This window comes from Perognathus longimembris, chromosome 28, assembly GCF_023159225.1.
Source record: "Perognathus longimembris pacificus isolate PPM17 chromosome 28, ASM2315922v1, whole genome shotgun sequence".
Classification (NCBI taxonomy): Eukaryota; Metazoa; Chordata; class Mammalia; order Rodentia; family Heteromyidae; genus Perognathus; species Perognathus longimembris.
The window spans coordinates 13,180,025-13,205,866 of record NC_063188.1 but is presented as its reverse complement, the minus strand read 5'-3'; the positions used below and the strand labels follow the sequence as shown (position 1 = coordinate 13,205,866).

At 45.7% G+C, this 25,842-nt stretch overlaps 2 protein-coding genes across 4 annotated transcripts in view; both read left to right on the top strand.

Annotated features, from left to right (window-relative positions):
- Window positions 1-16,177, top strand: part of Znf75d (zinc finger protein 75D) — a 42,688-nt gene extending 26,511 nt beyond the window's left edge. Inside the window, exon 4 of one of the 2 annotated variants that reach the window (XM_048336329.1) lies at window positions 16,103-16,177. In XM_048336329.1, the coding sequence (XP_048192286.1) occupies window positions 16,103-16,119 (17 nt within the window). In that variant the 3' untranslated portion in view covers window positions 16,120-16,177. Of the gene's footprint in view, window positions 1-3,522; window positions 4,025-16,102 lie in introns of those variants that run through there. The other variant, XM_048336327.1, reaches the window with a different exon arrangement.
- On the top strand, window positions 16,176-22,947 carry LOC125343781 (zinc finger protein 449-like). Of its 2 annotated transcripts, none has more exons than XM_048336324.1 (4): window positions 16,176-16,535; window positions 18,197-18,401; window positions 20,698-20,784; window positions 21,237-22,947. In XM_048336324.1, exons 1-4 carry the CDS (start codon window positions 16,176-16,178, stop codon window positions 22,076-22,078), a joined length of 1,494 nt encoding a protein of 497 aa, XP_048192281.1. In that variant the 3' UTR covers window positions 22,079-22,947. The 2 variants fall into 2 exon arrangements, with proteins under 2 accessions (XP_048192281.1, XP_048192282.1); XM_048336325.1 differs by lacking the exon at window positions 16,176-16,535 and adding an exon at window positions 17,531-17,890.
- The last annotated feature ends 2,895 nt before the right edge of the window (window positions 22,948-25,842 follow it).

The following is a 25,842-nucleotide window of genomic DNA, read 5'->3' as shown; positions in this document are numbered from 1 at the left end:
TCCTCAGCTCCACATATGTAGAAAACAGCCAGAAGTGGCACTGTGGCTCAAGTGGCAGAGTGTTAGCCTTGAGCAAAAAGACGCCAGGGACAGTGCTCAGGCCCTGAGTTCAAGCCCCAGGACTAGCAAAAAGAAAAAAAGAAAGAATAAAAGACATACATGTAAGATCCTATAGCAAGAATAATTAAACCCAAAATGGCTAGAGGCATGACTCAGGTGGCAAAGCATCTACCTACCCAGCACCAGGCCCCTCAGTAGTGCCAATAAAATTCAAAGTTTCTAGCCAGGGACAGTACTCAGGCCCCCAGTCCAAGACCCAGGACTGGCAAATAAAAATTAACAAGGAGAAACAAAATCAAATTTCTAGACAGGACCTGGTGGCTCACATCTGTAATCCTAACTGCTCAGAAGGCTGATTTGAGGATCACATTTGGTTCAAAGCCAGTCTGGGCAGTAAAATCTGTGAGACTCTTATCTCCAGTTAACCACTGAAACTTCAGAAGTAGAGCTGTGGCTGAAGTAACAGGCTGCTAGCTTCAGTGGAAAAGCTCAGGGACACTGCCCAGTCCCTGAGTTCAGGCTCCAGGACCAGCAAACACACACACACTCACACATGTTTCTATTTAAGATTTTTAAGAAGACTGATATTGAGTGTTAATGTTAAAATGGTATGGACTAGTTAGTTGGCTTCTAATATTAACCAAAAGAAAATTAAAAAATGATACACATGAAAATTAAAATGTAACATGATATCAAGACCTTGGATACTCAGTACATACTCCATTTTCTATTTTCATGAAGGAAAAAATGACTGGTGTATTTCTGATTCACAAAACTGAAAAGAAATGGTGTTTGAACTTCTAGTTATGTTTATTTTTGGCTTTCAAAGCTAACAAGCTGAAGATACGGAGGAACAGCTCAAATAATCCTCGAGGTAGTACATCAAATGGGCACAGACGGAAACATGGGAGAGTGAAAAGTTGCACAGTCTTCAGAAGGGGTGTTGAGAATATTTTTTCACAAAGGGAGGTAACACAGTGAGCGATGGCAAGAAATGTGCCCGTGCTGTTTGCCTCCTTCAGTGTAGACTTGAAGACCTTAAGGCTTCAGATCTTAGCAGATATCACATTAAAAGCAGGCCAGATACTTGCTCCTTGGTTGAAAGAGAGATATAGAGACCTATTTAGGGTCCAAAAGTAGCCTTCTAGACAGAATCTAGTAGCCATAGGACAATCTAATACCAGCACTGCTTTCTGCCCAGAGCCCTATAATGAGGCCTCAAAGATTTCCTCTAAGTTTCTCTGCCCCAGAGTTCCAAGGTGCCAGATTTGAAGGTGCTATCCCATGCACCTCTGTCAGGTCACATTCAGATCCCTAAGCTTCAGGTCCATATAGCCTCCACTTCTGTGAGGAGAGCCCCTATTTCTTTTTTCTTTTCTTTTTTTTTTTTTTTTGTGCCAGTCCTGGGGCTTGGACTCAGGGCCTGAGCACTGTCCCTGGCTTGTTCTTGCTCAAGGCTAGCACTCTGCCACTTGAGCCACAGCGCCCCTTCTGGCCGTTTTCTGTATATGTGGTGCTGGGGAATCGAACCTAGGGCCTCATGTATGCGAGACAAGGACTCTTGCCACTAGGCCATATCCCCAGCCGAGAGCCCCTATTTCTGATGCTCCTGATTTCCCATAAACCAACCCTCTGCTTACACCCCCATGCCAGCTGAAGCCATAACCTTTCCCCCTCTTGCCTCACTTCCCATCCTCTACCCATTTACACTGAGTAAAACACAATCTCCGATGCTGAATGAACTTTGTAATTACTAAAAAGGTCTGCATGGATTTGGTGTCACTTCTGTCTGCCAGTGTGGTGAAGTTAGGCATGGCTGAAGTCACAAAGCAATGATCAAAGCATCTACGGAGACCAAGGTAGGCAACGGGGAGCAGAAACTAGCCATTGTGTAGTCTGCTGTGATAGCATACATGAGGACAATATTTCGAAGGATAATTTGCCATATCTGGTACATTAAAATGCCTACATCCACAAGACAATTGAGATCATTTCTAGAAAAATTTCCTATAGGTAGGTATACACCATAAGACAATGCTCATTGTGTTTTACAGCTTAGGACCGTCAATATTTATTGTCATGGAGATAGCATGTCCCTGGGCCCTCATCTGTGAGGATGGGCTTTTATGCTCAAAGACTGCCCATCCAGTGAGTTTTAATAGAAGCTATATGAGGATTTGTTACATGCATGAGCTCAACATCCCCTTTTTGCACTGCTAGCAGCACAATGAGACTCCAACACTTAAAAGGTACGTGCTGCTGGGAACCAGTGGCTCACGCCTCAGCTACTCACAAGGCTGAGGTCTGAGGAGCACAGTGTGAAGCCAGCCTGACCAGGAAACTCTGTGAGACTCACCTTAATTAAGTACCTTAAAGTCAGAAATGAACTACAGCTCCAAGTGGTAGAGTACTAGCTTTGAGCACAAAAGTTAAGGGACAGTACCCAGGACCCAAGTTCAAGCTCCTTAACCAGCACAAACACACAAAAAGAGGTGCCATAAACTGCCATACTGTTCATGTCCAATTCTATGAGAATCAATCAGATTTTGAGGCATTTAGAACCCTCGTGCTCTGCATATTCTTTGATGGATTAATGAGAGTACTTCTCTTACTGGAGGTTCCCTCAAATAATTTTCTTACCCAAAAGCTTCCTGAGAAGAGCCAATATCTTAACCGGTGCTCCATGCCAATTGATCCAAAGCGCATCAGTCCTTGCTTATGTTCACAGAGAGATTTCATTCTTTGCTTTTCTCCTCCAAATTCACCTTCTGCATCTACTCCTCTACCACTTCCAAATTTCCAAGCTTTTGAAAAATCTAAGTAGTCCATTTCTACTTGGGAATGATATTTCATACCAAACAGAAACCTCTGAGAGCTCTTTTTATTTAACCATAAAATTTTGTAATGCAAAATAGAATAAACCTTGGCTTTCAATTGTGGCGAAATGTATATAAAATGGTAAGGCAAAAAATGGTAGTTTGAAAATAATAATCACAATTTTAATAATAATATATGTAATATTTTATAATATATAATAATATAGTATATAGTAATGTGTAATATAATATGTTATATGTTATAAATTTTAATATTATATACATTGTAATAATATAAGCTAACAGCATTATAATATAATGTAACATTATTATAATGTATGTGCATATTATGTATAATATGTTACATTATACTATAACATTATTATCATATTATAATTATTTGTAATAACAATAAAAGCTTAAGTTGAGAGTGCAGTGATTTTTAAAATTTAAATGAAGAGTTTGATGGACTCCAGGCAATACCTCTAACCATATTTTTTTTCTCCCTATTTTCAAGAACAAGTAGCTGGAATGAGCTCTTTCTCACTCATTCATTGAGATTTTACCTCGTGCAGAAAGTCCTGGAGACATGTTGAGCTCTCCAAAAAACAAAAAGAAGGCAGAAAGCAAATCCTTCCCTTACCAGGATCCAGAAAAGGCTGGCACTGGCCAGCAGCAGCATAGTCCATCTCCTGTGGCCCCGGCTGTGGGATCCAGGCCTCTGCTACCGGGGGATCCTGGACATTTCCCATTACCTGGAGTGCAGGTGACTCCAGGTGCGTGTTTGGTGGCATGGGTACTGTCCCCACCGGTGCCAGTTCTTCCAAGAGCATGTCGTGCATGTTGACCTGTGGGAAAGGGCGGAACGCATCATTGCACAGTGTAGACCCACTGGAAGCGAAGCTCATTTTATCTCATTTGAAATAAGCGGATACCCAGGAAGAGTACAAAGAGACACACATGTCCATTTTCCAGTGTCATAGAAAACAATACATAAGAAGAAACTGGTGAGGTCACTTGTAAAAGTATATCATACTCATTCCAACATAGGGAGACAAGCAGACATTTTGCATATCTAATCCATACAATTACTAGAGAGCTATTCCACCTGCTTTGTTCTTTCTTCGTATTGGGGATGTGCATATGAAACTCACAGCAGACTTCAAGCTGCACTGGCCACATTTCATGTACTCAGGAGCCAGCGGTGGCCGATGGTCTGTGCTGCACAGGACATGCTCAGGCCCTCAAAGATAAAATCTCATTTACTGAACAAAACCAACAGGACAGAGAAAGGAAGAGAACCACACATTCACACGTGCTAGCTTAGGGAGGCAGGATGCTGGGAAAGCCTCCTGTCCTGCCTGCCACCTTCCATGATCAACCACAAGAGCCCCTGAACGGTACCCCCTCCTCCAGCCCAGCTCCCCTAAGACCCAACTGGAAACACCTGTTCGCACATGCCGTTTCAGCTCTGTGTTCCGCAGTGGCCTACGGACACCGAGGCTTTAGGTCGTGAGCACAGGGCACGGCCACTGCCCCCGTGGCTCTTCTGGATACGGCTGTGGGTATTGAGATGGGAATGTAGTGGGTCAGAGATGGCAGCGGCTCTCACAGGTCTGTAGGGCCAGGACCCAGCCAATGAGGAGTTCCCCTCAAACTTCCACATGGCACAAAGGACATATTAAGAAGCACATTGTATAGAGGAGTTAGAAAGAAAGCACTTTCCACATTTTAGTATTACATGGATTCCCCAGCAATGCTCTCTTGTCCAAATCAAAGGGAGAACATTTTATGTAGTTTCTTTTTTTTAGTAGTGGGGCTTGAACTCAGGGCCTGGGCATTGTCCCTGAGCTTTTCTGCTCAAGGCTAGTGCTCTACCACTTTGAGAAAAAGCTCCATTTGTGGATTTTTGATGGTTAACTGGAGAGAGAGTCTCATAGACTTTTTTCCCGGGCTGGTTTGAACCGCAATCCTCAGCTCTCAGCATCCTGTGTAGATAGGACTGCAGGCGTGACCACAGGCACCGGCTGCTTATTCTCTTTTGACTGACTTGTTTACCACTTTGAGAAATCATATGACAAGCAGCAATACTGCTCATAGCACTTGAGCCCTGATCTGAATTCTTGGCTGACCCATCACTGTGACTCCAAGCAGACATGCAGACACGTAAACACTCCATGAAGCCACTGGGTGATGAGGCGGAGCTCAAACATGTGTATGCAGAAATGCATATGAGGTTGACACTTTTTTCACAAGCTTATATCCTTTATATCCTATATATCCTTTATATCCTATATATCCTTTTATATCCTTTCTGGACTTTAGTCAAATAAGGGTGGGCAAGCTGTTAGTGAAAAAGGCCAAATAGCAACTATTTTTGAACAAGAAGGTCATTTCCCCTGGCATCTCTTTTGCTTCTTCCAAGATTTTTTCCCCAAGTATTTAATGAGATAAAAACTGTTATAAACTCAAAAGACACATACACAAAGACTATGGAGCAATATTATTGATTTTTGATGTATGTAGATCAATTATGCTATCTGTAAATTTCATTTAAGAAGAGAGGGGAGGCCTGGGAGCATGGACTAGTGAGTGGCAAGAGTGCTTGCCTCGTATACATGAAGCCCTGGGTTCAATTCCCCAGCACCGCATATATAGAAAATGGCCAGAAGTGGCGCTGTGGCTCAAGTGGCAGAGTGCTAGCCTTGAGCAAAAAGAAACCAGGGACAGTGCTCAGGCCCTGAGTTCAAGGCCCACAACTGGCAAAAAAAAAAGAAAAAAAAGAAGAGAGGGGAGGAAATGGAGGTGGGGACCAAGTGATAAAGCCTCAGCCTTGAGAAAAAAGGCCAACCAAGAATACAAGGCTCTGAGTTCAAGCCCCAGTCCAGGTAGAAAAAATAAAACAAGCAGGACATGATAAGTGATATTACAGTATTTGTACAGAGGAGACAGAGACCTATATGTGTGTGAGTCACTGACACCCATGTTGATTCCAGCAGAAGAGAAGAAAATGGAAGGATAGTGGAGAAGTGTTGGCTTGTACAATGTGCCAGACAGAAAATATTTGTTCTACACCCAGCTACTTCTGGCCCTGTTTTGGTTTAAAAACAAATACTCCAGACATTTCTTACCTGGGACTGTGATCCCATATATTTTCTTTCTGTAATTCTTGTATCAAGTAAAAAAGGCTTTCTTTGTTTTGTGGGCCATAAGCCCTCACCTGGGTCTCCATGTCGCGTGGTAGAAGACTTAGCAATTGCACCAACAGAAGTATCTCCAGGATTTGTTTCTTAGAAGACTTCTTTGGCTTTAGCCATTCAGAGCAAAGCTGCCAGCGTTATCTGAAAGTTGCTCGAGGCCCAGCTGCTGTTGTATACTGCAACTGCCGGAAAACCTGGCGGGAAATTTCAGTCCTTGTCATGCTCCTCCATTATAGGATCCTTTATGCACAGGAAAGGCGCCAAGGCAGTAGAGTCCATGGGCATTTCCATTGCCCTTGCAGCTTATCTGGGGTCTGAGGTCTCAGATCCAAAAGGTTTCTCTCTGAACTCAGTGGGGGCGCGACACGTCCAGCAAACAGGAAACCATGAGAGAAGAGGCACAGCAGTGGTGACAAGTAGGCAGATTCAAATTCTAGAGCTTTCTACACAAAGATACTGAACCTGGACATGTACGTATCCTGGCATTCAACAAACAAATCTGTCCATGTGTAAGGGAGAAGGACCAGCCTAGCACTGACACCTCATGCCTGTAATTTTAGCTACTCAGGAGGCTGAAACTTGAGGACCATGATCATAATGTTCAAGAAAGTCTGAGAGACTCATCTCCAACAAAATACCTCTTAAAAGCTGGATGTGACAGAGAGCTAGCTTGCGCACAAAAGCTCAAGGACACTGCCTGTCCCAACGTTCAAACCCCAGGACTGGCACCAGAAAAAAAAAAAAAGACTGCACTTTCTGGTCACTATTCCTTTTGAGGGTGGTTATATCTCCCCACCAGCTCCCAAATCACCTAGGTTTCAGGCTGGGGGTACTGGGCTCTGAATCACCCATAAATATACTTAAGACTCAGATCTGGCAACTGCTCCCCAAGCCTAAAAATTTCGCACTAATTCTTTCAGGGAAGTGGTACAGTGTCATCCCCCAGTGCTATGGCAGATGTAAGCACACTAGCCTTAGGGAAGCTCCTCCCTCCAAGAGGGTAAAAGGGATGCCAGGAAGCTCAGTGGCGGACATAGTACTGACAGGAATATCAGATACCTGCCCACGTCTTATTCCCCACACGACAGCCTTGGCCCCCTAATGCAGGTTCTGGACCCTTCCCAGAGCCCGGGAATGCAGTGGTCTCACAGGGATGTAGAAAGATCACTTGCAAGACTTCTCTACCCCATTTGCCCAGGTCCTGAAGGGAGGTGGCCAGCTGTAAACACCCAGGTATAAAAATGCCTATCCCTGCCAGGCGCCATTGGCTCACACCTGTAATTGTAGCTACTCAGAAGGCTGAGGTCTGAGGATCATGATTCAAAGCCATCCTGGGGAAGGAAAGTCCTTATCTTCACAAAACCACCAAAAAAGCTGGAAGTGGCTGGGCGCTTGTGGTTCATGCCTATAAGCCTAGCTACTCAGGAAGCTGAGATCTGCGGATTTCAGTTCAAAGCCAGCCCTGGCAGAAAAGTCCCCATGAGACAGTTATATCCAATTAATCATTCAAAAACCAGAAGTGGCACTGTGGCTCAGGTGGTAGTGTAGAAGCCTGAACCACAAAGAGCCTCAGGGATAGTGCCCAGGCCCTGAGTTCAAGTCACACCACCAACCAACCAAAAGCCCGAAGTGGAGCCGTGTCTCAAGTGGTAGAGCGCTAGCTTTGACCAAAACAAGCTCAGGGATAGCACCCTAGTTCAAGGCTCAGGACAAGGACCCCCCAAAAAATTCAGGTTTAGAAAAGGCAATCACTAGGGACTGAGGACCAGAGTCTGTTGTCCTAGCTACTGAGGAGGCTAAGATCTAAGGATTGCAGTTCAAATCCAGCCCAGGCATGCAACTTCCAGGAGACTATTCAATAAACTACAAAAAACAAAAAGGAAAAAGAAGAGAAGAACAACAAAAAGAGCTAGAGGTTGAGGAGCTACCGGTAGAACACCAGACTTGACAGGGAAAAAATTTCAGGAACAGTACCCAGGCCTTGAATTCAAGCTCTGGGATGCACACACAGGCACGCGCATGCACACACACACACACTCCCCAGCCCCTCCCTCACCCAGGCAATCGTTTCTAGTCCACTGAGGACATAAAGGGGGAGCTGCCTCTGCTTTTGTTAGGTCTGGGGTCTCAGAGAATTTTCCCTTATGATTTGTAGCTCTTTTCCAAAGCCTCTGGCTGCAAGAAGCCATGTCCTTCCTTACCCACCTTACCGATGCACAGTCCTGGGATACCTGTGACCCCTACCTCTGCCCAAGTGCATAGATTGTTCAGGGATCCCAACTGCTTCACAAATCAGTGTCTGGTGAGGCTTGGAAGCCACTCGATGTCCGTAGTGCAACAGTGCCAGAAAGCCGTTTGAGTGCCACCAAGCTTGGGCTCTTCTGTTCACTTGTGGCAGGCTAGTGGCACCTGTGGCGGGCTAGACAGGAGCTACCAGAGCACTCCCTCAAAACCAAGTGCCCACAAGTGAACAAGAAGAGCAGGTGTATTTATTTTCCTTATTACCCTGTTCCCTGCAGGACACACTCCCCAGTGTCCCAGTTATGGAGGGTTTGTGCGCCTCTGCCCACTTCTAGGGGCATGAGTGTGAGTAGGAGCCCATCATCCCCAACCCCATCCTATCCATTCTAGAGTGTGGGTGCTGGTGACGATCCCTTGTGAGGCTTAGGCTATGAGAAGAGTGTGTGATTTTCGCCCATGGACTTCTATACTGAAAACTACAAATACAAGCTCAGTTTAATAGAAGGAACAGCATACCCAGAATAGTTAATACATAGTACATTAAAAGAGAAATTAATGGGGGCTGGGGATATGGCCTAGTGGCAAGAGTGCTTGCCTTGTATACATGAAGCCCTGGGTTCAATTCCCCAGCGCCACATATACAGAAAACGGCCAGAAGTGGTGCTGTGGCTCAAGTGGTAGAGTGCTAGCCTTGAGCGGGAAGAAGCCAGGGACAGTGCTCAGGCCCTGAGTCCAAGGCCCAGGACTGGCCAAAAAAAAAAAAGAAAAAACAAAAGAGAAATTAATGGTAAGATAAAAATGTTTAGTTCGCCCACTGTTTTAAGCAACAGGCCCTTCTGCTCATTTCCACAACGTTTTCTTTATCATGAAAGACAGTATGAATAGTGCTGACAATAGAATTGCCTGGGAGTTGTATCTGCTGAATTAAAAACGGTTTCACACTTTGAACTCTTCTTTTAAAAAGTGTCAACCACACACTTTGGGGAAAGACCACGTTTACCTTCAAATTAGGATGTTTCTTTTCTCTCAGAAACAGAAAAGGTCATGCTGGATGAACAGGAACAACACAGATCAATGTGCAACACACCAGGGCTTCAAACACCACCCCCCCCCCCCAAGACGGGCAACTTGAACTAGGTGTGTGAGGCTTTTACTCAGTGGCTGGCACTCTACCACCTTAGCCATGCCTCCCGCCCCACATAGAAACTTGCTACACAACTTCTGTGTATTCGTGCAAGTTCCTCCCCGTCCTTGAACCAAGAAGAGTTTTGACCACTAATCGATGCTGACCCGACTCTTGAATGCACAAAGATCCCTCCCGGATAGAAGACACTCAAGATGGCAGGGACTCGCCTAGCCCCTCCCCCACCGTCCTTGTGAATGTTGCACACTCTTCACACCCTGACCTTCCAAGGTGCCGCGGCAGAAGTGAGCAGAACCGTTTTGATGCCTGCAGTACAGGGGAACTCACAAATACCTTGCACCAGCCCTGACCATGCCCCTCGTTAGTGTCCACCCTTCTCTGAAAGTATATATTAAAGCCTGGCTCAGAAGCCTGGTCATGGTGGTGTCATCACCAGCTGCCATGACTTCAATACCTTCCCATCTGGAGCATTCAAGTCAGTCTAGGCTCCTTCGCTCTTCCCCAGCTCCTTTGAGTGGGGCCAGAGGTAGCCCCCCCCTAGAACCACAGAGCTACAGACGTCCCCCCCACACACCCCGTGCTCCTTTCCAGGAGAGCCTAGGACACCTCCCATCCCCAAGAGTTTGTACTGTCTTTTCAGTTCCTGCCCAGCAACCTTGGATCCGGTCTGCAGGTGAGGCCCCGTAAGACACGCCCCCCCATTACTGTTGACTCCTCCAGCCAATCACAGGCAGTGGACAGAGAAACTTGGCTCCTCCCATTCAATCTGCAAGCACCTATAGGGAGAACGCAAAAGAACAGCTTTGAGGCTTATTCAGTACCTGTGGTCTGAATGTAGGGGACACTTCTGTGACGTTCTTGTAACGTTGATGATCTCACTTGGGCTTGTGTCAGATACCAGGTCCCTGAAAAGTCCAGTTTGATGTTGAGCATAAGGACTAGTCACACAGTGGGTTAAGTGTACTTAGCTGATTTTAGCAATGGGAAGTTGCCAGGCGCTGGTGGCTCACACCTGTAATCCTAGCTACTGAAGAGGCTGAGAGTTGAGGATGGTGGCTCAAAGCCAGCCTGGGGAGGCAAGTCAGTGAGGCTCGCATCTCTAGTTAACCACCAGAAAACCAGAAGTGGCTCTGTGTCTCAAAGTGGTAGGGCGCTATAGTGTGGAGCAAAAAAGCTCAGGGACACCACCCAGGCCCTGAGTTCAAGCCTCACGACCAAAATGGAATGAGAAGGCCTGCAAGTGCCTGTTGCTCAAGCCTGTAATCCTACCTACTTGGGAGACTGACGTGTTAGGATTGTGGTTCAAAGCCAGTCTGGGCCTGTAAGTCCCTGATACTCTTGCCTTCAATTAAACACCAAAAACCTGGAAGTGGGGGTGTTTCTTTGAGCAACAAAGCTCAGGGACAGCGCTCAGGCTCTGGAAACACGTACGCACATACACACACACACACACACACACACACACACACACACACACACACAGTTAAAGTCTCAACCCAGAAGGGATTGTGAATTAAATGGTCAAGAAAGATAAAGCTCCAAGTTTTTGCAGAGGAGCTCAGCTGAACTTATCTCCTGATTTCAAAGTACAAACCTATCCAAAGTAAAGTGCTGTATCCTTTTTATTTTCAACTATATAAAATAGATTTGTTTCTCTCTTTGCTCCTCTATGACAGTCACCACTGAGATCCATCACATTCTGGTTTACTCGTGTGTACCTTTCTGGAAAAGTGTCTTGGGTTGAGAGATGATTTTGTTTTTAACTATCTTTCCAACGGTAGCAGTACCTGAAGTAATGAGAATCATATGGACTCAGAGCATGCGTGGATCTGTTCCTAAACCAGAGGTCAAGGGGTAAATCAGAAACTCAGCCCCCTAAGCCTCACAGAGTGTACTCTGACCTAGAGTGAGCCAGGCAGAAACCAGGGATTCTATACAAACATGAATCGGTATGCTGATAATGCACCTAGGCAGTGGAGAACAACCTTGTACTTTGAGTCTTGGGGCTTTAGAGTGGACAGGCCATGTGTCCTTTGGTGAGCGTTAACCTAAGAGAAGGGCTGGAAAGCCATTTGCTTTGCCCTTTGGGAGTTGCAGGCCTCCTGGATCTATTATTCTCCTCTTCACTAAGGAAAGGCCTGCTTACTGTCTCCTGTCACCATGGAGCTCGGCTAGCTTTGGGGGACAAACCTCTGAACACTGTTTATTGATAAGTGTCTACAAGGCTCCAGGTTTATGATTTATTTGCTTGACTGGGCTTCCTGAAGAGGTTAAGTTAGGAAACTGTTCTGTTCTTCAAGTCTCTGGTTGGCGGGAGGGGGGGGGGCTGGGTGTGATCTTATCTTTTCATCTTTTCTTTTGTTAATACTGAATTGGAGAACTAACACTTGGAGTCTGGGACACTTATAGGAGGACTGCTATGGTCTCAATGCTGTTCCGTACCCCACCCTCATCATCATTGAGGGGTGATCTGCTATTGGCATAGACACAGTGAGTGCTGTTGCCATCAACTTGTTTTTCCAGTACTGGTTGAGTAAGTAACCCAGGGACATAGTGTTCCCTCCAGGGGTGTTGGTCAGGCAAATTGGCCTCAGGTGGGTCTGTGTTAAGCAGAGACGTGCTGCTGTCCAAGCAGAGATGACAGGTCTTGGCAGATTCAGTCTCTTCTTCCTTCAAACCTCCCCAACTTCACCAAGAAAAGCATTGTTATTTCCTCCTCTGGACAGTGTTCTCCTTGCACCTGAAGTCCTTGTTTCCACAACAGCCTCCTTTCTGTTCTCCCCAGTCTTGCTAATATCTTTGTCTTCTGTGTCCCCTTTGTTTAAATCAGAGGGCAGGGTTGTTGTGTCTTTAAGGGTCATATAACTTGTTTCATTTGTGGATGGTTCTTTCTTATATGTATTGCAGCTTGATTATGTGACACCTTGTTAATACAACCACCTATCCACAGATATCAGTGTAGCTTCCACTTTTGCCAACCACAAGGAGAATCCCTTCCTTCCTTCCTTCCTTCCTTCCTTCCTTCCTTCCTTCCTTCCTTCCTTCCTTCCTTTCTTTTGTTCAGCAGATTGCATATGTAAGCAATAACTTAAACATGCTTTTGTTGGGTCTGTGATTTTCTAAAAGCTGGGCATCCAAACCATCTTCCACTTTGCATCTTGCTCTTTGTTCTGAGAATACATCAAATCACCTTGGGATCCAGAAAAACAGGATTCAATGATAAGAATCTTGTGACAAAAGGGAAACTGTCCCCCAGACAGTGTATGCCTTCTTATCATCTTGAAGAAAGCAGCAAAAAGTAATAGACCACCTGCCAGGCCTCCAGAAAGAAAGATTGAACTAATGGTCAACAAGGCCATACCTATGACTTGGGACTGTTTTAACCATACATACGTCCTTCGTTACTCCTTGCAGTCAATTCTTCCTATTTAACTTGAAGCTAATGTCTTTACCCCCAAAGACAGTTAAAGATATACAAAAGTGCTGTCTTTTCATCGCCATGAAATGTAATAAATCTTCTTTCTCTGCCATTTACCATATCATTTTTTTGTGTGCCAGCCTTTGGGTTTCAACTCAGGGCTTCAGCACTATCCTTGACTTTTTTTTTTCTCTACCATTTGAGCCAAAGCTCCACTTCTGGCTTTTTGTGGGTTAATTGGAGATAAGAGTGTCGTCGACTTTCTAGCCTAGGCCAGCTTCAAACCACGATCCTCAGATCTCAGCCTCCTGAGTGATTAGAATTACAGGCATGAGCCCATAGGTTTGTATCCATGTGTTCCTAATTGAATCAAGGACAGCCTGAATATATGGCAATATTACGCTGTCAATGTCACAGACGACCCCATCTAATAGCTGGCCATATACAGAGTCAATAGCTCAGCCCCCAAGTCATTTTCCTGAGATATTCTTCCTAGTGCCTTCAGATTAGAAAGGAGGCATATTTTCCTGCCTACCACCTCTCATTGGCCATTGTGCTCCACGTGACTACTGGCTTCGTCCTCATTGGCCAGCCGGAGGAAAGGCCGGCTCATTAGCAGTCTCTGCGGAGGCGGGTTTAAAAAGCATCTGCCAGCTCCTGTGTGGTGAATAGTGTCCATCAATCACAAGTTCTTGGGTCTACGTCACTCGGGCAGACAAAGGGAGTCACGTGTGCGGAAGTCCCGTAGGCCAGTAGTGGCAGAACAAGGTTTTGATTTGTTTCAGAGGAGAGCAGTCACCAACAAGGGGCATCAGGGGCTGCTGGAAGGTATTCCTCCACAAGTTGTCATCTCCGAACAGTTCTCACGGTGTCAAGATGTGTGTGTGAGGGGAGGTGTGTAGGAGTGATCCCTACCATGTTGAGTGTTCACTATGGAGGCCAGGTGTGTCTGAGTCCTTAAAGTTCAGCCCTCATCAATTCTCTGTTCAAGGGTACAAGTTGTGTTCCATAGATTCTGATGTGTTGCACACTGACCTGGGTGCCCCCGACGCATCCCATCACAGGATGCCATTTTGTAGTTAGGAGATAAGCAAAACAACCTGATTTGAGGGCGAACTTTGGTCGTTTCTAGAAGTGTATGGTTGTCACTTTATTTTGAAGGAGAGTTATGGTATTTAAAACCATTTTTATTCCATCCGACTTGACTCCCAGACAGTTCTTCAGCCAACAGTGTTTGTCATTAGCTATCAGGAAATGACTGATGTATTAGGTTTAGTGGGGATTGCTAAAAACAGTCACCAGTTTCAAATTGCCTGAGAGTGTGACCGTTCATTTTTGTTTCTACGACTAATTTGTCTTTCAATATTAGATTCTCTGTTAAATATTCCAACTCTAGGGGTGAAGTTCTTTTATTAAAGGGAAGTTGTATAGGGAAGTTGTATAGCCTAAGCCTGAGAAGGGATCTCCAACACCCACACCCACACTCTAGAATGAAATGGTGGGATTAGTGATGGCGAGCTCCGCTCCCAATCATGCCATAGAGTTGGGCAGGGGTGCACAAGCTCTTGGTAACTACTGAGGCATGAGTCGTGGAGGGGCAAACTGATAGGGAAAACAAGTTTGCCTGCTCTGCTGTCCCACAAAGGGATGAAAAGTATTGTTTTGGGGTGTGTGTATCTGTGTCTGTGTGTCTGTGTGTCTGTGTGTCTGTGTGTGTGGGTTGTTTTTTGGCCAGTCCTGGGCTTGAACTCAGAGCCTGAGCACTGTCCCTGTCTTCTTTTTGCTCAAGGCTAGCACTCTGCCACTTGAGCCACAGCGCCACCTCTGGCCAATTCCTATATATGTGGTGCTGGGGAATCGAACCTGGGGCTTCATGAATGCTAGGCAGGCGCTCTACCGCTAAGCCACACTCCCAGGCTGAGCGTAAGGTTTTGACGGAGTGCTCGGGCACTTCCTGTGTAGGCCGCCAGAGGTGCCACAAGCCCGCCAGAAGCGTCCAGAGGAGCCCAAGCGCTTAGTGGCGCTCACGCGGCTTTCCTGGCGCGCTCTGCTGGGAATATTGATAGTCGCTTCCAGGCTTCACCAGATCCTGACTTGCGAAGCAGCTGGGACCCCCGAACAATCTGTACACTGAGTAAAGAGGTAGGGGGTCACTGGCACGGGAGCGTGTGGAGCCCCGACACTCTGGCCGTGGTGAGGTGGGTGAAGGCATTCCCTTCCCACGAGGGCGAAACGACATGGCTTCTTACAGCCAGAGGAGGATAAGACCTCCAAGTCGTAAGAGGAAATCCTCTGAGACCCCGGACCTAACAAGCAGAGGCAGCTCGCCTTTTATGTCCTGAGTAGTGGATTACACATGACCTTTTTGAGACCTCGGCACTGACCATGTTGGTCTCTAAGGAGGCAAGTAGGGTCGGGAAGTCCTGCAGGTGATCTTACTGCATCCCCGTGAGACCACTGCATTCCCGGGCTCTGGGAAGGGTGCAGAACCTGCATTAGGGAGCCAAGGCTGTCGTGTGGGGAATAAGACATGTGGGCAGGTATCTGATATTCCTGTCAGGACTATGTCCGCCACTGAGCTTCCTGGCATCCCTTTTACCCTCTTGGAGGGAGGAGCTTCCCTAAGGCTAGTGTGCTTACATCTGCCGCAGCACTGGGGGACAACACTGTACCACTTCCCTGAAAGAATTAGTGCGAAATTTTCAAGGTGGGGTGGGGTATGCCATATAGCAGTCTCAAGAACTTTTTCTTTTTAAATGCCACTTATGGGGCTTGAAATCAGGGCCTGAACACTGTCCCTGAGCAATTTTCCTCAAGTCTGGCACTCTATTACTTAAGCTACAGCTATACTTATGGTGTTTTTGGTGGTTAATTTTAGAGGTAAGTCTCACAGACTGATGTTTGAGCTGCCTTTGAACTGAGATCCTCACATCTTAGCCTCCAGAGTACCTAGGCTTACAGGAATCAGTCACCACCACGAGGCAAAGTCTGAAAGTTAGATGCTTAGGAAAGAAATAAAAGCAGCTTCCTCTCTAGGATAGTGGATAGGATATTAACGATAAATTATAGTATGTCTTATGCATGGATGCTCTGTTTGCTAAATGCCAAGACACTTAAATCCTCAGGTTCAATACCCTTTTGTAAAAAGCTCTAGAATTTGAATCTGCCTGCTTGTCACCACTGCTGTGCCTCTTCTCTCATGGTTTCCTGTTCTCTGCTGTAGGTGGCTCGCCCCATTGAGTTCAGAGAAAACTCTTGGATCTGAGACCTCAGACCCCAGATAAGCAGCAGGTGCAATGGAAATGCCCATGGATTATGCCCCCATGGAGTCCTTCTCAAACAGAGGGGTTTCCGTGCTCCAGGATAATGAGAGAGGCAGTGAAATCTCCCGGCAGCTCTTCAGGCAGTTGCAGTACACAGCAGCAGTTGGCCCTCGTGACACTTTCAGGAAACTGTGGGAGCTCTGCTATGAATGGCTGAACCCAAAGATGCATTCTATCGAACAAATCCTGGAGAAGGTTGTATTGGAGCAATTCCTAAATATTCTGCCTTCTGACATTGAGAGCCGGGTGAGAGCTCATGGCCCACAAACCAAAGAAAGACTTTTTTCCCTGATAGAACATATACAGAGGAAGTATGACCAATCAGAGTTCCAGGTGAGATATGTTTGGGGGATGTGTTTGTAAACCAAAACAGGTACAGAGAAAGCTGGGTTTAGAACAGATATGTCGTGTCTGGAACATTCCACAAGCCCACCTCCCACTGTGCTTTCATTGTCCATTGTCTTTCTTCTGTTCTGCTGGAATAAGCATTTGGGTCAATGGCTTTCAACCATATCCAACCCTATCCCCTCCATATATTGTAATATACCTTCTACTATTAGTAAAAGAAATGTACGGATAGGGTAATTCATGTTCTTCCATCAAATAAAAGCATTAACATATAACTCGATGGTTTTCAGGCCAGCACCAGTGGCTGTATGTGCCTTGAGTTTGCAATCATTTTTACCTCACTAAAGACTTGGTTTAAAAAAAAAATCTCGGAATAAGCAAAAGAGATGCAAGCGAAAATGGCCCTCTGGTTTGGCCCTTTGCACAAACAGCTTGCCCATCCTTATCGAAGTGCAGTCTACAAACGACATAAAGCTTGCGAAAACAGTGTATTCCAACCTCATATGCATTTCTGCATACACATGTTTGAGCTCCGCCTCATCACCCAGTGGCTTCATGGAGTGTTTACGTGTCTGCATGTCTGCTTGGAGTCACAGTGATGGGTCAGCCAAGAATTCAGATCAGGGCTCAAGTGCTATGAGCAGTATTGCTGCTTGTCATATGATTTCTCAAAATGGCAAACGAATCTTAGTAAAAAATGAGTAAAATGTTCTCCCTTTGATTTGGACAAGAGAGCATTGCTGGGAAATCCATGTAATACTAAAATGTGGAAAGTGCTTTCTTTCTAACTCCTCTATACAGTGTGCTTCTTAATATGTCCTTTGTGCCATGTGGAAGTTTGAGGGGAACTCCTCATTGGCTGGGTCCTGGCCCTACAGACCTGTGAGAGCCGCTGCCATCTCTGACCCACTACATTCCCATCTCAATACCCACAGCCGTATCCAGAAGAGCCACGGGGGCAGTGGCCGTGCCCTGTGCTCACGACCTAAAGCCTCGGTGTCCGTAGGCCACTGCGGAACACAGAGCTGAAACGGCATGTGCGAACAGGTGTTTCCAGTTGGGTCTTAGGGGAGCTGGGCTGGAGGAGGGGGTACCGTTCAGGGGCTCTTGTGGTTGATCATGGAAGGTGGCAGGCAGGACAGGAGGCTTTCCCAGCATCCTGCCTCCCTAAGCTAGCACGTGTGAATGTGTGGTTCTCTTCCTTTCTCTGTCCTGTTGGTTTTGTTCAGTAAATGAGATTTTATCTTTGAGGGCCTGAGCATGTCCTGTGCAGAACAGACCATCGGCCACCGCTGGCTCCTGAGCACATGAAATGTGGCCAGTGCAGCTTGAAGTCTGCTGTGAGTTTCATATGCACATCCCCAATACGAAGAAAGAACAAAGCAGGTGGAATAGCTCTCTAGTAACTGTATGGATCACATGTGCAAAATGTCTGCTTGTCTCCCTATGTTGGACTAACTATGACAATGCTATTACTATTGATCTTACCAATTTTTTCTTATGCATGGTTTCCTGTAACCACTAGAAAATGGATATGTATGATCTGGATGCTGCTGCTAAACAAAAGCTTATTTAGAGTAACAAAAATTTTCCTTACTTCCATTGGGTGTAGATTTTGGAGTGATGAGTTCTGGCTTTTTCTTTAGATTGATTTTGATGACATAATCCTTCAAGAGTTTCTGCCACTGGAAACGGAACTTATGGCGTCAAACTTTCACCCAGAGTCACCTGCACTCCAGACAAAGGGAACTCAGCAGGATTCCCCAGTGCCAGAAGCCTGGAAGCCACAGGCAGGGCCACTGGAGCTGAACTACAGCGCTGGTGCTGAGTGCCAGCCCTATATGAATCCTGGTAAGGCTAGGGTTTCTTTCTGCAATTTTTTTTTCCTGAGAGCTCTCAGAGATTTTCATTTGGTAGAAACTATGAATTTGCCAGTGGAAATTCACCACGTGAATAAAGGATATGAGGGTGGGTGGTGGAGATCAGGAGGAAAGGAGAGAAGTAGGAAAAGGTGGGCATAGCAAAATGGGAAAATGTACTGGCATAGAATGGCATTGGGAACTGGTTAAAATGGTGTCTTTATTCTGGGTAATTTGGAACAATAATATTATTAATTTAAAATCTTAAGTGGGAATCCGGACGCCAATGGCTCCCATCTAATCCTAGTTATGCAGGAAGCTGAGATCTGAGGATTGTGGTTTGAAGTCAGAAGATTCCATGAGGCTCTACTCTCCAATTAAGCACAAAAAAGCCATAAGTGGAGCTCTGAATCAGGTGGTAGAGTGTGAGCCTTCATAAAAAAAAAAAAGTACAGGGACAGTGCCCAGGCCCTGAGTTCAAGCACTGGCACACACACACAGATGGTATCATTTGGATGAGGACTCATTTGTGTACCAACTTTTGAGCCACATGATCTATAATGTTGTGTGTCATACAACCACTTTTTTATGGCATAATGGCCTCATTCAAACTGAATACTTGCATAATATTGTCTCTTCAGATTCTTGCAGAGTCCAGTCACTTACAGAGGACAAAAGTAATATCTCATTAAATCCCAACCTAGAAGAGTGTTTCTCATAGAGTGATAAGCAGGCCCTCTACATCAACGTAATCCAGGGTGTATGGGTAATACGCTGTCCAGGTGGGTGTTGCACACACTGAAGTTTGATACCACACTGCTCCTGACAGGACAAGGTGAATTCAATAAGGAGGAAGTCCAGTGGAGAAAGGTACCTAGACTGACTCAGTACTACACACTTGGTCAATTGACCAAGTACATAGTACTGAGACAACAAATAAAGATTAATAAAATAAAATTGAATCAAGTATGCCCAAGTTAACATAGTAACACAGGGCCAGGGTTTAGCAACTATATGCATTTTCTCATCTTAATTACAATTAAGTCAAGTGTCATCATGAGCCCCTTGTAAGAATCAAGCTCTGTGCTAGAGTTTGGGATTCATTAGGACTCACATCAGAGAAGCATTGGAACTCTCAGTCTGGTTGAGCTGTGTCCACAGGAGAGCTTGTCCCGTCTGTCCCATCTGTGAAGTGGCAGGTGCACCGGAGGGCGTGGGATGCTAGAGGAGTGCATTGCATGGCCAGCTGAGCAGCTTTAGGAGGAGAAGGATTCACTCTGGAGAAAGGGGGTGTGGATAAACACCCACAGGATGGACTGCAGAGATAGCTGTTTCAGGGTAACAAAGGGAGATGGGAGAAGTCTGGGCAGGAGGGCCACCATGTGTAAAAGCCCAGGGGTTTAGAGAGAACTCATGCTGCTGCTGCTGCTGCTGCTGTGTGTGTGTGTGTGTGTGTGTGTGTGTGTGTGTGTGTGTACAAGAACAGAGCATCTACATTAGGAAGCCAGCAAGAAAGGAATGATTTTCAAGTTATTTAACAAATGTGTAATATAAGAGGATGGACTGGAATGTGTGGATGTCGCGTCCAGCTCTCTGCCCACATTTCACTGCAGAGCATTTTACTTGTCCAGCTGTAAAGAGTAGGAACGGGAAAAATAGTACTGCCAGTGAGGACAGGTCCCAGCTTAACCCGATTGACTTCAGGTTGGCAGATAGAAGTACTACCTAGGAGCTCTTTGGGTTATGTTCCGATAACCCACAACTATACTTTAGCTGCAATAGATTTTAATTTCTCACTGATTAGTTATTCAGTAAGGAATTCTTCTTGCTGAAATTATTCTAGCAACAGTGTTCTAACTCTCATCTTTCTCTCTGTATCATTTTTTTCTTCTTTACCAAAGAAAATAGTATTTCTCATGTTTTATACACCAAAATATTAGGAATTTTGATCTCGTTTTAACCCTCAGCAAAATAATGTTCCTATCAGTAGACTTAGGAAATATTTACAGGTAAATTGTGATCTTAATCAGAATTGACTGTTGATCCTTTCACACAGAGTAGGTAGAATGTCCTGCTACTGAGCACAAGGTGGGGGGGGGTCTTCCATTCATATTGCTTTTGTTCTTAGAGATTAAAAAGACAAAACCCAAACACCAAAGAGAATTGGTTAGAGGCTCTTGGTGAAGCGATCAGTAGATACAGAGAGGCACGCGTGCTGGAAGGCAGCCTCACCTCTGGGACGCCTGTGGTGACTCAAACTCTCCAATACCCCACTTGCCCCTGGCCAGGTCCTGCAATACTGATGTCTGACTGCAGCTTCTCAATGGAGAAGGGAGAAGAACAATGGGCCGAGGAGCTGATGAACTTGCACCCTGGTATGTGAGGGGTGACTGAATGGCAGGGAAGAAAGAAAAGAAAATGCAGCTTTTATTGGGGACCAGGATTGGGGAGGCCACCTTTTCTCTCTGTCCCTAATTTCCCTGAGTCAGGCGACATCCGCCATTTTTTATTTCTTCTCTTGGGTTGGGCTATTGGGAGGGAAAAGGAAAAACATATGGACTGGGAATATGGCCTAGTGGCAAGAGTGCTTGCCCCGTATACATGAGGCCCTGGGTTCAATTCCCCAGCACCACATATACAGAAAACGGCCAGAAGTGGCGCTGTGGCTCAAGTGGCAGAGTGCTAGCCTTGAGCAAAAAGAAGCCAGGGACAGTGCTCAGGCCCTGAGTTCAAGCCCCAGGACTGGCCAAAAAAAAAAAAGGAAAAATATGTGAGAACAGAAAAGCCCGAAGTGTGAGCATCCATTCTCTGTTGTTTGTTTCTCTAGATGAGAATGCACACCTGACACTGGATTTATCCAAAGAACATGAGCAGCAGGAAGCGCTCTGCAGTGAGCTCCCTAATGAGCTTCTGGAGGTTCTGGACATGCCTCTGGACACCCCGCGGTCCTGCCTGGAGGAGAGCTCCCAGCAGGAAACGCCTGTGGACCCGGGAGAGCCCACGCAGAAGGCTCCCACGGGGAAAGCCCAGCACTGTGCCGTGTGTGGCAAGTGTTCTGCTTATGCTCATAAGCAAGCTGGTAGTCCCGAGGTGGTTCACACAGAAGAGCTCGTGCACAAGTGTGCCATCTGTGAGGAAGGGTTCTTTCCCAGCCCAGACCTAGATGAGCGGGAGGTCACTGGCGGGAAGGAGAAGCACCATCAGTGCCCCAAGTGTGAGGAGACGTTCCCTGAGCACATCCAGCTCACCATGCACCAGGCGATACACTCTGAAATCAAGCCCTTCGAGTGCCAGTACTGTAGCAAAAGGTTCCTGCATAGGTCAAGTCTCTTGGAACACAGGAAAACTCACACAGGGGAAAAGTCGCATGAGTGCCCCACTTGTGGGAAAAAGTTTCTTCGGCGGGCAACCCTTAGCCAGCACCAGGTGACACACACCACAGAGCGTCCGTTTACCTGTGAGTACTGTAAGAAAAGCTACAGGCACAGGTCCAGCCTGCGATCTCACATAAAAACGCACGCAGGGGAAGTTCTGTACAAGTGTAACCTTTGTCTTAAAACTTTCCTCAACAAAGAGAACATCATCTTGCACCTTGCTGCACACCTTAGGAAAGGCGTCCCCACGAGCACGCAGGACGCGGGGCCTGCGGAGCCTGCCAGCAGCTCTTAAGCTGCCCGTGTGTGGGCTGTCTTGAAGAATAGCTTTCTTTGAGCTCAGTTCAGAGAGGCCTTTCACAGGTCGTTATTTTGAAAACTCACCTTCCAAGACACAAACATTCTCGAGTATTCCCCTACGCTTGCCATTGTTCTAGATCTGATTTACTGGTCCTGGGCAGATCTTTAATTGTTGCCATGAGAATATTTTTGTCTCAGTCTAAACCCAGTGTAGTTGTAATGAAGCATACAACCTGTGGTGTTCCTCTTAGAGGTGGAGTCTCCATCAGTAGCCAGGAGTGTGCCCAATTGTTCTGCAGAGACACACTGTTTGCATGCATAAAGGGGCGACTTGTGAGGGAAATGCCTCGCGCTGCAGTCCCTTGCCTCATTGTTTGAGCAGTGCGCCATTCTGTCATGGACAATGGTGACAAGCGGTTTGCTTGACTCCTGCCACAGCACACGCCACAATCCCTGGCTTCCGTGAGCCCCAGTGTCATTTGAGACTCAAACATGGTTCACTCTTGACATGTGGACCCTTCAGAGAAATCAAGCCCATTCATAAGTAGGATGAAGAGCAGCACAGAGCACCTGCCGCAGAAATACTGTGATCATTTGTTGTGATGTATTGACATGCGGGCCCTGCCCTTGTGTAACTTACTGTAAATTCTAGCTTACTGCATTGCCTCCCTTTGCTGTTGATGAAAAAGCAGTTTGGGTTTTGAGATGTGCCTTATGTGTAACTTTTGTCACCTCTACCAATTTGAAGTAATGTTCTTGTTTGTGATTTTGCTGTGATTTCAATGGCACTTCTCACCACATTCCCTCCTGTTTGCCCCAAAAGGTTGAACCATTCTGACCTTTTTCTATCCATTTTTAATTGTACTGCCTTAAAATTAAAAAAAGGAAGTTTTGTCTGTTTCTCACTGTGTTCCTTTTGATTTTCTTCAAATCTTAACTTGTTAGGGTCACAGAACATCATGGTCTGAGGTACAGGGAGCATTTCTAGAGAGCAGTCTGCACATGTCAGCTGGGTTGAAATCCCTAGTCGCTGGCACTCTTGCAGTGCCAGTGACATATAGCAGGTTGATGGGCTTGCTCCTCAAACACAGTTTACATTTGGGTTTTGTTTTGTTTTTCTGCAAGTCCTGGGGCTTGACCTCAAAGCCTGTTCACTGTCCCTAAGCATCTTTTGATCAAGCCTAGCACTCTACCACTAAGCCACATTCCCAGCCCCAGAGTTTACTTTTTTTTTTTCTTGGTCAGTCCTGGGCCTTGGACTCAGGGCCTGAGCACTGTCCCTGGCTTCTTTTTTGCTCAAGGCTAGCACTCTACCACTTGAGCCACAGCACCACTTCTGGCCATTTTCTATATATGTGGTGCTGAGGAATCGAACCCAGGGCTTCATGTGTAGGAGTCAAGCACTCTTGTCACTAGGCCATATTCCCAGCCCCCGCCTCCCCCCAGTTTACATTTTTGTTATCATCCTTGTTTTTGTGGAAGTTGTATGGACCAATTTTCTGGATTTTTATTTTTGGCAAAACTGAGAGTTTGATTCAGGACCTACTGTGTAATAGCTGTTACTTGAGCCATGCCTCCAGCCATTTTTTAAACTTTCATTGTTTTTTGAAAAACTTCTCACTTTTTCTCCTGGACTTGGTATTCTCACATATGCTTTCTGTTTAACTTGGGTAAAAGTAAAGTGCCACTGAGGCTTGTTTTTCTTTTTACTAAGTGGCTGAATTTCATGATTCATGAACGTTTTTGCTGTTGCCTGTCTTAGAATTATGATTCTTCAGCTCACAGCCTGTGAAGTACTAGGATTACAAATGTGAGTCACCTTACAAGACTTAAAGGACATTTTTTGACAAGTACATAGCTTTGCAGTTGGGAGTAAAAAACAAAAGGCTTACTTTCAGACATAAGAGAACCCTCCCCTCCACAAGCTATTCTGTGAATGCTTACCCTCTAGCTATCCTCTCTTCCAGAAAGGAAAGAGAACCCACAGCAGTTTCCCTAAGTTTTTGGCAACCCTGATTAGCAGGATTCTTTCAGAGAGTGCCCAAGTGGTTAATGTAGGAGTCTGGGTGGAGTGGGGAGAGATGGAGTGGGGTGGAAGGTAGGGGAATCAGGCCACATGGGGCTTACCACTAGGTGGCAGAAGAACAGTTGGACTGTCCCTTTCATTTGCTGCCCTCATGGTATCTTGGATGGATACAGCCCAGGGCACCTGCAGGAAACTGCTTGAGCCTTATTCCTCAACCCTCTCTCAATCATGGCTTCCTTGTGTGAGACAACTATTCTCAGAAGTAACCACGGCTCATGCTTAAGCCTGGGCCCAACCTCCAATTCGTTTCTAGTTTTCTGCATATGTGTCTCTTTTTGCCTTCTCATGCTGACTGTACTTCATCTCTACTTCTCCAGTGAGGATAACAACTGAGATCAGAATTCCAAGGAAACTCTTGGAAAAGTTTAGAGAATTGCTTTGAGAGTGGCCTCTGGGTACACTGCACTTTGTGGATGTGGATTCTCAGCCTTCTTTCCCAAGTAGGTACCTATCCCAAGACAAAGAGAGTGGATAGCAGGTAGTAGAGGACAATAGGTCTTTCTTCTTGTCTCTAGAGGAAAGAGCCTTGTCTGCTGTATGTCCTGAGACTCTGGCCCACCATGTGCTAAAAAGGTGCTCTGTGCCCCAAGGAACTAAGGAAGAATAAAGGATGACTGTGATAGCTACATTCCACTATGAAACCAAGTAATAGTTTACTTACTGTTCAGACTTCTTCCAAGCGTTAACCAAGTAAGTGTTGTTGTCCCTGACAGCTCTTAGTTAATACTAAAATAGGCATAGGCCAAAAGAGTTCTTCATCAGTGTGGCATCTGGCAAGAGACTGAAGGCAAAGAAAATTACCATCTTATAAAGCTAACATATACATGGTAGGCATTGTTTGGCAAAAGAAAAAATCTGAAGTGCTAAAATATACCAGGACATGAAATTTTATGGATGGCTCTAGGCATTCACAGTGAGACCAGAAAAGGATACTCTTAGGGGAGGAACATGAAGGCTCAATGCCTATGTGCCTGTGATCAGATAAAATAATATTTCTCAAAATGAACTTCACAAAATGGGAACAAGAGGTTTTTCTCTTTGGTGGTGTTTTTGTTTCCTTTTCATCTTGTTTATCTGTTTTGGGGAGGGTAAGGGAGGAACAGAAGTGGAGGGACAAAGGGTGAACAAACACAGCATTGGTACTCACTAGACACTAAGTTAAAAATGAACTATACAACTTGTGGGTGGAGATGGGAGGGGAAAAGGGGAAGAGCACAGGAGAGGTGACATTGTCCAAAAAGAAATGCACGCGTTACCTGACTTCTGTAATTGTAACCCCTCTGTACATCACCTTTATAATAATAAACATTAAAAAATTAAGTGATGGAAGCAACCTGAATATAAATGACAAAGACTTAAGTTGTGCCATAGGAATGTCCTGAATGATTGCTTTCTCTATAACCTTGAGAACCTGGAGACTCAAGGGCAGTTGCAACAGCAACTGTCTTGTGCTTCTTTTTTTGTGACAGTCCTAGGACTTGAACTCAGAGCCTGGGTGCTGTCCCTGAGGTTTTTTTTTTTTTCTCCAAGCTGGTGTTCTACCACTTGAGCCACAGCTCCACTTCTGGCTTTTTGGATGTTTAATTGGAGATAAGAGTTTCATCGCCTTTCCTGTGTGGGCTGACTTCAAACCACAATCCTCAGATCTCAGCCTCCTGAGTAGCTAGGATTAC

What these genes read in the sequence shown, in the direction of transcription:
- LOC125343781 (XM_048336324.1), top strand. Translation starts at nt 16,176, where the DNA reads ATGGAAATGCCCATGGATTATGCCCCCATGGAGTCCTTCTCAAACAGA. An exon ending in ATGACCAATCAGAGTTCCAG is followed by an intron (nt 16,536 to 18,196) that starts GTGAGATATGTT and finishes CTTTTTCTTTAG; the next exon opens with ATTGATTTTGATGACATAAT. An exon ending in GCTGATGAACTTGCACCCTG is followed by an intron (nt 20,785 to 21,236) that starts GTATGTGAGGGG and finishes TTGTTTCTCTAG; the next exon opens with ATGAGAATGCACACCTGACA.